Source organism: Vicugna pacos, chromosome 33 (assembly GCF_048564905.1).
Source record: "Vicugna pacos chromosome 33, VicPac4, whole genome shotgun sequence".
Taxonomy (NCBI): domain Eukaryota; kingdom Metazoa; phylum Chordata; class Mammalia; order Artiodactyla; family Camelidae; genus Vicugna; species Vicugna pacos.
In genome coordinates this window covers 7369093-7382495 of record NC_133019.1, presented here as the reverse complement: position 1 = coordinate 7382495, position 13403 = coordinate 7369093, and the positions used below count along the sequence as shown (strand labels likewise).

Sequence of the window (13403 nt, the reverse complement as noted above, 5' to 3'; positions counted from 1 at the left end):
TACCCCCCTGGTAACCACAAGTCTGTATTCTCTGTCCATGAGTCTATTTCTGTCCTGTATTTATGCTTTGTTTTTGTTTGTTTGTTTGTTTGTTTTTGTTTTTTTAGATTCCACATATGAGCGATCTCATATGGTATTTTTCTTTCTCTTTCTGGCTTACTTTACTTAGAATGACATTCTCTAGGAGCATCCATGTTGCTGCAAATGGCGTTATGTTGTCGGTTTTTATGGCTGAGTAGTATTCCATTGTATAAATATACCACATCTTCTTTATCCAGTCACCTGTTGATGGACATTTAGGCTGTTTCCATGTTTTGGCTATTGTAAATAGTGCTGCTATGAACATTGGGGTGCAGGTGTCATCCTGAAGTAGATTTCCTTCTGGATACAAGCCCAGGAGTGGGATTCCTGGGTCATATGGTAAGTCTATTCCTAGTCTTTCGAGGAATCTCCACACTGTTTTCCATAGTGGCTGCACCAAACTGCATTCCCACCAGTAGTGTAGGAGGGTTCCCCTTTCTCCACAGCCTCTCCAGCATTTGTCATTTTTGGATTTTTGAATGACAGCCATTCTGACTGGTGTGAGGTGATACCTCACTGTAGTTTTGATTTGCATTTCTCTGATAATTAGTGATATTGAACATTTTTTCATGTGTTTTTTGATCATTTGTATGTCTTCCTTGGAGAATTGCTTGTTTAGGTCTCCTGCCCATTTTTGGATTGGGTTGTTTATTTTTTTCTTATTGAGTCGTATGAGCTGCTTATATATTTTGGAGATCAAGCCTTTGTCGGTTGGGTAGTGAGAACTTTTAAAATCTACTCTCTTAGCAACTTTCAAGTATGTGATATAGAAGTACAATGAAATATTATTGTCATGAGAAAGAATGAAATTTTGCCTTTTGCAATACCATCGATGGTCCTACAGGACATGTTTTAAAGTGAAATAAAAGAAACAAAGAAAGACAAATATTGCATGATATAACATGCGTGTGAACTCTTAAACAACAACAACAACAACTAAAACTCACAGAAACAAAGGGTAGAAAGGTGGTTGCCAAGGGAAGGTGGGTTGGGGAAGTGAGGAGATTTTGGTCAAAAAGTAGAAACTTCCAGTTAGAAAATAAGTAAGTTCTGAGGATCTAATGAACAGCACTGTGACTACAGACAGTATCTGAATTATTTTGAGGAGCGCCAAGAGTTGAAGGAAGCCGCTGTTTCAAAGAGTAGTTAGTTCAAGGAGAGGAACATTTTAAAGTCTCTTTCTTTTTCCTCCTCACCTTCAATCTTCTGGTTCTGAATGATAAAAATTAATGAAAATAGTAGCTTGAAAGCAACTAACACCACCCCACCTTTGTGTTTAACTGTTAACCAAGTGGAATAAAAAGCCATGAAAGCAAATACAGTAAAGTACTTATAAAAATGACACGCAGAAGAAAACCAAAGAGCTCAAGTGTAGAGGTAAATTGCCTGCATTTAATTTCATGACAGTTGTAAATACATAACTCATATTTCAGTGAAGAAAATTCAGAAACAACCCCCATGTTTACGGCCACTTGGCATTGATGCCAAGACTATTCTGTGGTGAGACAGTCGTCTTTTCAACAAATGGTACTGGAACAACAGAATGTTCAAACGGAAAGAAACTGGACCTCTAACTTGCACAGTAAACAAAATTAACTGCAAATAAATTGTAGATCTAAATGTAAGAAGTCGTATAATAAAATTCATTGAAGAAAATATCTAAGAAAATCTTTGGAATCAAGGGTTGGGCGGGCAATGATTTCTTGGATATGACACCAACACAGTACTAGTGACAATAGAAAAAAAATATTAGACAAAATGTAATTCAACAGAATTTGTACCACAAAACATGGTGTATCCACAGAGTGAAGTATTACTTGGCAACAAATGCAAAAGAAAAACAACGAATTACCTTTAAATTTGTAACATGGAGGAACCTTGAAAACATTATGCCAAACAAGAAAAGCCAGTCACACACAAAAACCACGTATTATATTCTTCCATTTATATGAAATACCCAGAGTATTCAAATCTATAGGGACAGAAATTAGATTGGTGGCTGCCTGGGGTTGGGGTGAGAAATAGGAAACTGACAGCTTAAAGGGTAGAGGATTTCCTTTAGGAATGGTGAAAAGGTCCTAAAATATACTGTGGCAATGTTTGTACAGCTCAGTGAGTAAAGTGAAAACTATTTAATTCTACAATTATATGGTATGTGAATATCAATAAATCTGTTACCAGAAAAATACTACTAAGTTCTAAAAAAAAAATGAAATGAAAAGAAATATCAGAAAGCATTCTGAAATTAATAAAAATGAAAACAAAACTTGTCAAAATACTTGCAATATCGTTTAACAAAATGTTTGCACAGCAATTTAGGCACCAGATAGTTCAAGTCAAAGACAAAGTCAAAGTCAAGTATCTTATCTCATGAAAACACACAAAATAAAAATAAACCCAAAATACGCAGGAAAAAAATAAATGATAAATGTAATGGGAGAAAGCAGTAAAACAGGGGGAAAAGCAATTTATAAAATCAATTTACCTAAAAACTGTTTTTGAGATTAATAAGGGTGATAATCCTGTGGCCAGACGGATTAGGCAAAGAAAGAGAAAGGCAAACATCATAATACAGAAATATTAGAGGTTGTTGCTACAGATTCTATGGACCTAAAAGGAAAGTAAGGGAATGTTACGAATAAATCGGTACTAAAACTTTCGACAACCAATTAAGTGAATACATTTATTGAAAGATGCAAGCTTCTAAAGCTCACTTGAATAATTTCAATATAAATTTTATAATTATTTGTTTTAATTCCATGAAAAAACACCACTGGAATTTTAATAGGGATGGAAAAACACCCCCAAATAGCCAAAGAATTCTGGAGAAAGAAGAACAAAACTAGAAGGATCCTAACCCCTTCAAACTATATTACAAAGCTACAGTAATCAAAACAGTATGTTATTGTTTTAAAAACACACACACAGATCAATGGAACAGAAGAGAGAGCCCAGAAATAAATCCACACATATACGAATAATTAATTTATGACAAAGAAACAAAGAACACACAATGGGGGAAGGACAGTATCTACACTAAATGGGTTTGGGAAAATTGAACAGCCACATGTAAAAGAATAAAATTAGACCAGTATCTTACACCAGACACAAAAACTAACTCAAATGGATTAAAGAATTAGCTATACAACACTTAAATGCACTAACAAAAATATTATCTTTCCTCTATTAAAATTTTGCCATGCTTAACTTTTACAATATGTATGTATATCTGTTTTTCTGTTTAACCTTTTCCAAAATAATCTGAAAGAATAAAACCTAATTAAAAAAATAGTTTTTTCAGAAATTTAAACAGATTTCATTTGTATTTTGAGTCTCATCAAATAAAGGAATAATTACAAGCTTTAATCCACTCTTTGGGCCAGTTCAAATAGTAATAAAATATATAATGGACTGAACACACTCTGTAATGTCAAAAAAGATTCCCAAATAACACAGGTATTATTTATCTATTAAGATACACTTTTCTTTCAACATAAAAAACAATTTTATCAAAACAACAGACTATTATCAAAAGAAAAGCAAATGAAAAATTCAGACAAGACCAACTGTTTCATACAAATAGAACTATGTTAAGGGAAAATCAGACATATTAATATTGGATAAGGGGCTGGAGTATCAGTAGTCATTTAAAACCATAAGTCAGGGATTTAGCAACACTGAACATCTAAAAACAAACAAGCAAGCCAGCAACCCAGCTATGCTAAATTTCAAAACGCCTACATACCGAGTGGGGATTAGAGAGCAGTAAAGTAGTAAATGCTATTATAGTTACCTTAGAACATGTTTAAATTGTCTCTTGACACATCGTATTAAGGGTTTTGAGTGGTCATAATTTTGCCTGTTTTCTCTAAAGAAAAATAACCCAACATTACTTTTAAAAAGACGTTGTAAAAATTAGTTTATTCATCAATTATTTATTTCAAATTGTCATTGCTCTCCCAGCTACGATTTGGGGATTTTGTACTTTAAAATCCAAGTAAGAATAAAGCCAACAAACCAAGAGTAATTTTGTTGTTTCCACATCCACCAGTCCTATGGGTTTAACTTTTTAAATATCAAATAACTTAAGATTTCATCACATCCAAAGACATCCCGTGATACCCATAATATTTTTAGAGCCTTCCAAATAGGAGAAGAAGGCCATCAAAAGGGCTTTCTTTTTTCATCAGTCTATTTTCTAACTTGAGTTTTGATTACCAATCACTAGTTCTTCTCCTAAAGATGCTGCCTTCTGTCTACCTGGTTCCGCAAGAATGTGGCCATAGCCACTGGGCTTCGTTCCTAAAACCACTGCTAATGTGTGTTCATCGTGTATTATAAGCTTTAATCAAAGCTATGGAAAGTGGAGGATAATTACAGAGCTCTACAGACTAGGATACAAATTCAAAATGAACTGTGGTTTCTAAATCTTACTGCCATTTCCTAATGAGGAGCCTCTCATTTATTGGCCTTTTGGGTGTGCTTTTGGGTGACAGACTAAGGACATGTTCCTGGGAATTTTTCCCTCCCATGCCTTGTTCTCTGGATTACAGAGAAAACATTTCACTGTATTTTTTGTATGAAGCCAGCTTTTAAAACAGAGATGTTTTCTCATATTTCATGTTCACTAAAATAAAAATAAAATAGAAAGTATACCACAAAGAGTGGTAGACTGAAAGTCAGGTGGCTAATACCTATTCTAGACTTTTTCATGAAGAAGCTGTGTGACTTTAAGTAAATCATTAACTTCTCTGAGTTTCGGTATTCTCTTCATGTAATAAACACATATTGACAATCTAATGTGCCACTTTGAATGCAGAAGGCAAATATAAAATCTATGAAGTAAACAAGAAAGAAGCTTAATGTATGGTGATTACAGCTGCAAAGTGGGGTATATTTGATAGTCCTTATGAAATTGGCTATAATCGTGAAACACTGGCATTTAAATGAGTCATATTCCTGATCACTGTTGGGGGAAGAGAGAAGGACAGACTACCTGATTCGTGCTTCTAATAGCACATTACAAGTGGCAGTTTAGAAAATGCCCCCCAAATGCACAAAGTCACATTAGTGTTACTATATTGATCATCAGTGGGACAATTCACCTTTTTCCACAAGGAAAAAAAGAAAGACCATAATGACAATAGAAAAAAGACAAAGATAATTTTTTTTCTTAATGTTATTCTTAAATAGAAAAAACAAACTAAAGGAGATAAAATGGAAATGAAAGGAGGAAGACCTACTCTAAAAAACTGGAAACAGACTGAGAGAAGATTAAATTTCTTTCCCCATGGTGAGAAAGAAATAACAAGACTGCCACTAAAAATATTTAATTAAAAAATGGAATCTCTTGCCCTGTGAATACCTGCACAAAGACACTGATTCTAATCAAAATTTTCTCCTCTCCAGGGTTTTTCTCAGAGCAATTTTAACATATTTGTTCCGCAAACTGTAGATGAAGGGATTAATCATGGGAACCACATTCGTGTAGAAGACAGAAGAGATTTTCCCCTCATCCATAGACCTAGCAGAAGATGGTTTAAGATACATAAATGCACCCGATCCAAAGAACAGAAAAACAACACCTACGTGGGAGCTGCAGGTACTGAAGGCTTTGGACCTGCCCTCCCTGGAACTGATGCGGAGGATGCTGGACAGGATGAGACCATACGAGACAGAGATGGTGAGACTGGGAAAAATTATGTTGATGCCTCCCACAATGAAAACCGCTAGCTCACTGACATAGGTGCCTGTGCAGGAGAGCTGGAGCAGAGGGAGGATGTCACAAAAATAATGGTTGATGGTATTTGCATCACAGAAGGTCAGTCTCAGCAGACATCCAGTGAGCGTCATGGTATCAAAAAATGCCATCAAGTATGAACCAAGCACAAGCCTAGAACACACTGCAGGGGACATGGCAATGTTATACAACAGTGGCTTACAGATGGCCACATAGCGATCATAGGCCATTGATGTCAACACGTAGCATTCAGAAACGACAAAAAACCAGAAAAAGTAGAACTGAGTCATGCACCCCATGTAAGAGATAACATTCTTCTTTGATAAGAAATCCGTCAGCATTTTTGGAGTAAATACTGACGAATAACAGAAGTCTACAAAGGACAAGTTGAAGAGGAAAAAGTACATGGGGGTGTGCAAGTGTGAACTAAGCCCAATGAGAGTCATTAAGCCCAAATTTCCCAACACGCTGACCATATACATTACTAGGAACAGGAAGAACAAGGGGAGTTGGAGATCTGGTTGTTCTGTTAAACCCAACAGAATGAATTCAGTCACAAAAGAACCATTTCCAGGAGCCATTCTTCACTAAGGGATTCTGTGGACATGGAGACAAAAAGGTACATTAGAAATCAGCTCAGTTCTTCCCCAAATACCTCATCCTATGAGAGAGTATATACTCTAGGAATGTCTGACACTAGCCCAACCTGGACTTACAAAATCTGCCTTTACCATTATCATCATGATATTGAGTAACATGGAATTCCTTTTACCAGAATATTAAGAAGCTAAATACAGCAAACGAGACCGTCTGCAAACATGACTGCTGGGAAAAGGGAAGGGGAGAGAGAAGAATAGACCAGGATAGAAAGTCCTTCTCCCATCTCACCATTTCCTCATTCATTTAAGCCCTTCCCTCACCAGTAAAATTGGAGGCAGAGACCCTAGTTACCCGGTGCTGGCCTCTAATGCACATTAGACCTGGTGGGGTGGCAACCAAGAAGACTGTTTCCAAATAAAAACTACGGGACCAAAGGCTAGGAGAGGTTAAGTTACTATCTCATGTAGAAGAGTGAGTCTGTCCATGGAGAGGGAATGTACTGACTGAGATACTGCACTTGCTGAGTCTCCTAACCTCTGAATACTTCCTGATCCCCTTAAATACATTATCCTGGAAGTTTCACTTGAATCTCAGGACTGCAGAAAATGGGAAGGAAAGTGGCAGATCTTATATCCCTGGACTTCCATCTCAAAATTAGAAGGTCATTAATATAAACATAATTCAGAAACTCACCCTCCTTAGGCCAGAAACCTTAGTGACTTTGGTGTCCTCGGTATTTACCCCTGTGGTCCTGGAAAATCAATTTCAGGTTCTGAGGTTTTATTTCATTTGATTCTAAAAGGATGTAGCTCAGACTTAATTTCAGACATGCCCTGGGAATTTTTCTGAACTACAAATCCATTCTTATTATGACTCTGAGTCTTCTCAAGCAGCAGGGAAAGACAAACAGCACTGTTACCAGGTTTGTCGCTTGATAACACACAGAAGATTAAATGTGAGTTTACTGATATTGTCCACTTGATTATAAACAGGGTAGGAACTTGCTCAGTCTCCCCTACCCAACCTGGAAACAGAGTCTATGTGTAAAAGAGAAATAAGGAGATTGTATTTACACTGTGGACCGTGTTCCGTGTTTAGCTCCTTAGGGACTCAATATTTTCATACAGTTTTCAGGTCACTCTAGGGACAGTACATCCCCCAAGGCAGGGGCAAAATTAAACTCCCACTTTCCTAACATTTTCATCTCCTAAAGAAAATCTATTGTATAGGTTCTTTTGCTGTGTCTTCCCATACCCTAAATGAAAAATTTTTTAGAGTTGCCTGCAGATTTCTTCATATCTTTACCTGAAAATTTGCAAAAACTCTAGTAACTCATTTCAGTTATTGCATCTCCTAGGTTATCTCAAAAAAAAAAGTCTATACCTTTCTCCCTTCTAAAGTTTTTACATTTAAACACCTACTGGAAATTTCTACCTCAAGATCCAGCTGGGTCCTTAAATGTTATTATTTCATTAACTGAGGTTATCAGTCCCTTCTCCTTATAGACGAGTAGGGGCCACAGAGTTAGAGGGGATGGGTTTGAATCCTACCCCATGCATTCTCACTTGGACACAGTACTTAAACTCTCCACGCCTCAAGTTCATAATTTCTAAAATACTGATAATAATAGCATCTCTTTCGTTGGGTTGTTTTGATGATTCAATGAAAAAGTTACCTAAAGTGTTTAGAACAGTACCTGGCATGTAGTAAACAGTCAATGTCAGCGGTCATCACATCTGTTCTCAAAACTTTCAGGAGGTCCTCAAATAGAACGCTCATCAGAGATTTTCCCTTTAATTTCTGTGCTCCCTTATAAACTGCAAGTTCTGTAAGGGCAAATGTCTCTTCAGTCTTGTTTATGACTTTTCTCATGGTGTTATGGATAGTGCAGAGTACACAGCAGGTGCTCCATAAACAATGATGTAAATGACATTCTCTGGATGAAAACCTTTGGAATGTTTTTCACATTTCTCACGTGCTCAGCACTAGAGTCTATAGCCACACTGACGTCCATCCTTTTCCCTCAGCCACCACACAAGCTCAGGTACTCTAGGTTTTAACTGAATTGTAGTGGCTCCAACTATTATTCCAGCTTTGTCAAACATAATCCCTGGTATGTAGCCATATACACTGCTGCTAGAATGAGCCAGTGTAAGAACTTTCAGTGATTCTCAATTATCCATGGCATAATTGAAACACTGTAATAAAAGTCTAAGTATCAGAGCCAGATGAAGTTGCAGATAAAATTAAAGATGAAATAAAATGAGAGTTCAACTTCATAAAAATTGTGAAAGTTCTATTCTCATTATTTTAAGTGTTTTGAGCACATTAAGTATCACACAAATTCTTACTCTACTCAACAAATATAGAAAAGAGAATTGGGAAGAATGTCTATATTTCAGAGACCATAAAAAGATAATGAACCAAAAGCACTAGCCAAGTAAACTGAAGAATATATTTAAAACTTAAGTTCAAATAAGCACATAATCTGTATCAAAATAAACTACAGGTTTTCTCTTCAATGTTTACTGAAAAACTGCCAGAATATCCTCTCCAATATTCATCTGTTAGAACAATATATTTTTATTTAATACCTCAGGAATGTAACTTTTAACCCTTGTTATCAATTAGAAAGTTTCCTGCTTCAGTTACAAAATGCTCAGTTAAAAACTCATTTAAAATAGGCACTTATTTTTCTCACATAATAAATTTGAAAGTACAGCGTCCTAGGGTTGGATCAGCAACTAAACACTCTGAAGGACAAAAACAAAGACAACCATCTCCAAAGAATAAAGCAACAGAACAAGGCAAAACATTGCCCCTCACATCTCTCTCTCTTTATATCATGAAGTGATCTTCTCCAAAAGCCAGTAGATGACTTCCCTTCATGCCTCTTCAGTCAGGACTATGCACATGGCCAACCAAGTTTCAAGGAGTACTGAGAAGATGACAATCTCCCATTTACAGCCACTATCATGAAATGAAGTTTCAGCATTAAGAAGGAGAGAAATGTCAGCTGAGTAGGATACCAGCACAGTCTGCCACAACCAAAAAGCCTGTGAAAGATGTTTATTGTAGGAAATCGTACTTGTTCAATTTATCTGTAGAATATATTTGTTATTTTTAAGTAAATTTACTCTTCTAAGCTTTAAATCAACTCAATGCCTTAGTATATTTAAACTATTACATAAATATATATATGAAAAAATACATATACATAATTAAATATACACTGTGGAGAGAAAAGGACATCATGTTATACTTAATAGAAAGGGCTCCCTTTTTAGTCAAAAAGTATAAGACTATCTAAAATGTTCGACCTGCTCAAAATAAGGAGTGTCTCCAAAAGACACCAAGAAAGTGAAAAAACAACACAGAGAATGAGAGAAATATGTGCCAATCTTCTATTTAAGAAGCACCAGAATCTACATCTAACACCCAGAATGCATAAGCCACTCTTCAACTCACTAATAAAAGACAAATGACCCAACTTTTAGTTGGATAAATTACTGGAATAGATATTTCTCCAAAGAAAATATACAAATGGCCAATAAGCACATGAAAATATGTTAAAAATCATTAGTTAGCAGGGAAATGGATATTAAAACTGGGACAAAATATCACCTCACACACACTAGGATGGCCACAATAAGAAGACAGATAATACTATTAATGTTGATGAGAATGTGAAGAAATTGGAAACTCATACATTGTCAAATGGTATAGTCATTTGGAAAATCAATCCAGCATTTCATCAAAAACGTAAAAATAGAATTACCATATGACCTTACAGCAATGTGTGAGAAAATATATATCCACATGAGAATTTACATATGCATGTTCATAGCACTTAATAGCCAAAAAGTATAAAAATCTAAATGTCCATCAGCTGATGAATGGGTAAACAAATGTTTATGCCTATACAATGAAATATTACTGAGCAAAGAAAAAGAATAAAGTACTTTTTATAAAGAAAATAAATATAAAGAAAAAGAATAAAGAGGATGAGGAAGTAGAGAGGTGATGTTTAAAGGATATGAGATTTCTCTGGGAGATGATGAAATATTCTAAAATTCATTATGGTTATGGTTGCATAACTCTATGAGTAAACTAAAAAACACTTAATTTTAGTCACTAAATGTATGAATTGTACATGTGGATAATATCAAGAAAGTTATTACCAGAAAAAAATATTAAAAATTTTTAAAAATATGAAATAAAATGGGAAATCAGAAAATATTTTGAAATGAATGAAAATATAAACACAACATATAAAAATGTGTGTAATGTAAATACAGGGCTTACAAGGCACTTTATGGCATGTAAGTGCCTACATTGGAAAAGCAGAGGGGTTTTAAATCAAAGACTTAAAATTTTATCTTATGAAACTATAAAAAAAGTAAAATTAAAACCAAACTAAGCAGAAGAATACAATAATAAAGATAATAGCAAAAAAAATCAATAAGGTAGGAAATAGAAGAACAATATAAAATTTAGCTAATCTAAAATTTGTGGTTTTCAGATCATTAAAAGAAGTAATTCTTTAGCCAGACTGCTCAGGACAAAAGGAGAAAAGACACAAATTACCAATATCAGAAATATTAGAGTACATTGCAATAGATTCTAAACACTTTAAAAGGAAAGTAAAAGAGCATTATGAACAAATTTACATTAATAAATTTTGCAACCAATAAAGGATTAATCTGTTGAAAGATACAAAGTGCCAAAATTCACTGAAGAAGTAGGTAAATAAAATGCCCTTAAGTCTATTAAAGAAATTGAATTTTAATTAAAAACTTTACCACACACAAAAAAAATCCTGGCTCAAATAGCTTTGTTGTTAAAATCTACCAAACATTTACAAAAGAAATAATAGCAATTACACACAAACTGAAAACAAATTTAAATAGGAAAATTATACAATTAATTCTATAAAACAAGCATTCCTCTCATACCAAAACCAAAGTAGTTGTAAGAAAAGAAAATTGAAGACCAATACCCTTCATAAACATAGATGCAAAAAGGTTTTTTTTTTTAAGTTTTACCAAATTGAATCCAACAATATGTAAAAAACCAATGCATCATGAAAAACAAGGTTTAATCTTGGGAATGCAAGTTGGTTTAATATTTGAATTAAACCAAAATATCTCATTTTATATCTGAATGTCAATCAATGTAATTCACCATGTTAAAAGAGTAAAGAGGTAAAACTACATGATCATCTAAACAGATGGAGAAAAAGCTTAAAAAATTTACATAGAAGGGAAGAAAATTTCCTTAACCTAAGAAAGGTCATTTGCAAAAAAAAGAAAAACATTTAAAAATAAAACTATACCTAACTTCAATACTTAAAAGTGAAGAGTGAATTCTTTACCACTAAATGTGGAAATAACACAAGAATTTCCACTCCCACTATTCCTATTTGACGCCGTACTGAAGATAATAGACAATCCAACAGGGTAAGAAAAATAAATGAATAGCACATATGTTGCTAGGGAAAAAAGTATTTATATTAGAAAAGGACATAATTCAATTAAAATTCCAAAAAATCTAGAAAATAATCCTACCAGAAGGTTTCACACTGCAGAAGAAATAATTAGTAAACTTGACAGCATAACAATAGAAACACAAAGAGAAAAAAAAGACTAAAAATAGATGAACAGAGCACTAGTGAACTGTGAGACAATTACAAACAGCCTAACATTTATAGAATTGGAATTCCAAAAGAAGTGAGGTTATAAAAATATTTAAATAATGGCCAAAATTGGATGAAAATTATAAACTGACAGTTCCAAGAATCTCAAAGAACTCCAAGCAGAAAAATATAAAGAAAACTTTATAGAAACTTTAAGAAAAATATAAAGAAAACCACGATAACCAAATTGATTAAAGCCAGTGATAAAGAGAAAATCTTAAATGCAATTAGAAGTGGGAAAAGTTACACTACATACAAAAGAAAAAAGAAAAGAGTAACAGGCTTTTCATCAAAAGAAAGTAAGCCAGTTTATAGTAGAGCAATGCCTTTCAATTATGAAAGAAAAATACTATCAGTCTAGATTTCTATTCCCAGCAAAAAGTATCTTCTATAAATTATGAAGAAATGAACATCTTTAAATATACAAAAGGCTGAAAATATAACTTTTTTTTATATAACTACAGTTGACTCTTGAACAATGTGGGTGTTAGGGGCACTGACCCTCTGCACAGCTGGAAATCTGTGTATCACTTTACAGCAGCCCTCTGTATCTGCATTTCCATATCTGTGGATTCAACCAATCACAGATTGTGTAGTAGTGTAGTGCATATTTATTGAAAAAATCTGCATATGAGTGGACATGTGCAGTGAAACCCACGTTGTTCAAGGGTTATTTCTATTCTTTACAGCACATGCAAAGTATAATGATAGGTAATGGAATTGCTCTTCTTTGTATCTCATGTCAACATTTTGAAAAATTCTGAAACGATGACAACTGAATTGGTGAAGTTTTCTGTTGGTTAATTATGTTGTAACTGTAAATTAGAAAGTACAGAGAGTATATTAGACTATCCTTGAGTAGCCTTGCATTAAGAGTACCAAAAAAAAGCTGTAAAATTAAAATTCTTGTGTTATGGTTAACAATTTTAATTTGCTTGTTTGAATTTCTAAATCTCTATGAATAAGAATTTTTTGCTTTCCCATCTTTCTCATCCAAAAGAAATCTTAAATTTAAGCTGCGTAATGCTGCAATAACATAGACACATACTCACATTTCATAGCTAAAGTCATAGAACCACTCAGATTATTCTGAATAAAATTTGAGTTTTGGGGGGAAAGCAGTTTCAAAAATAAAATAATTTCATTTATTTATTTTTAGTGTGACCACATTTTATTTTTTGAATGAATTTAAAAAAATTTTTATTAAAGTGCAATTGATTTACAATGTTAGTTTCAGGTGTACAGGAAAGTAATTCAGTTATATATACACATACACATATATGTATT

General features: G+C 34.0%; 1 protein-coding gene across 1 annotated transcript in view; it reads right to left on the bottom strand.

Annotated features, from left to right (window-relative positions):
- LOC102541995 (olfactory receptor 8B3-like) overlaps positions 1-6402 on the bottom strand; it is a 49908-nt gene extending 43506 nt beyond the window's left edge. Inside the window, exon 1 of the mRNA XM_072953779.1 lies at positions 5671-6402. Coding sequence (XP_072809880.1) covers positions 5671-6402 — 732 coding nt within the window. The remainder of the gene's footprint in view (positions 1-5670) is intronic.
- Positions 6403-13403: the final 7001 nt, after the last annotated feature.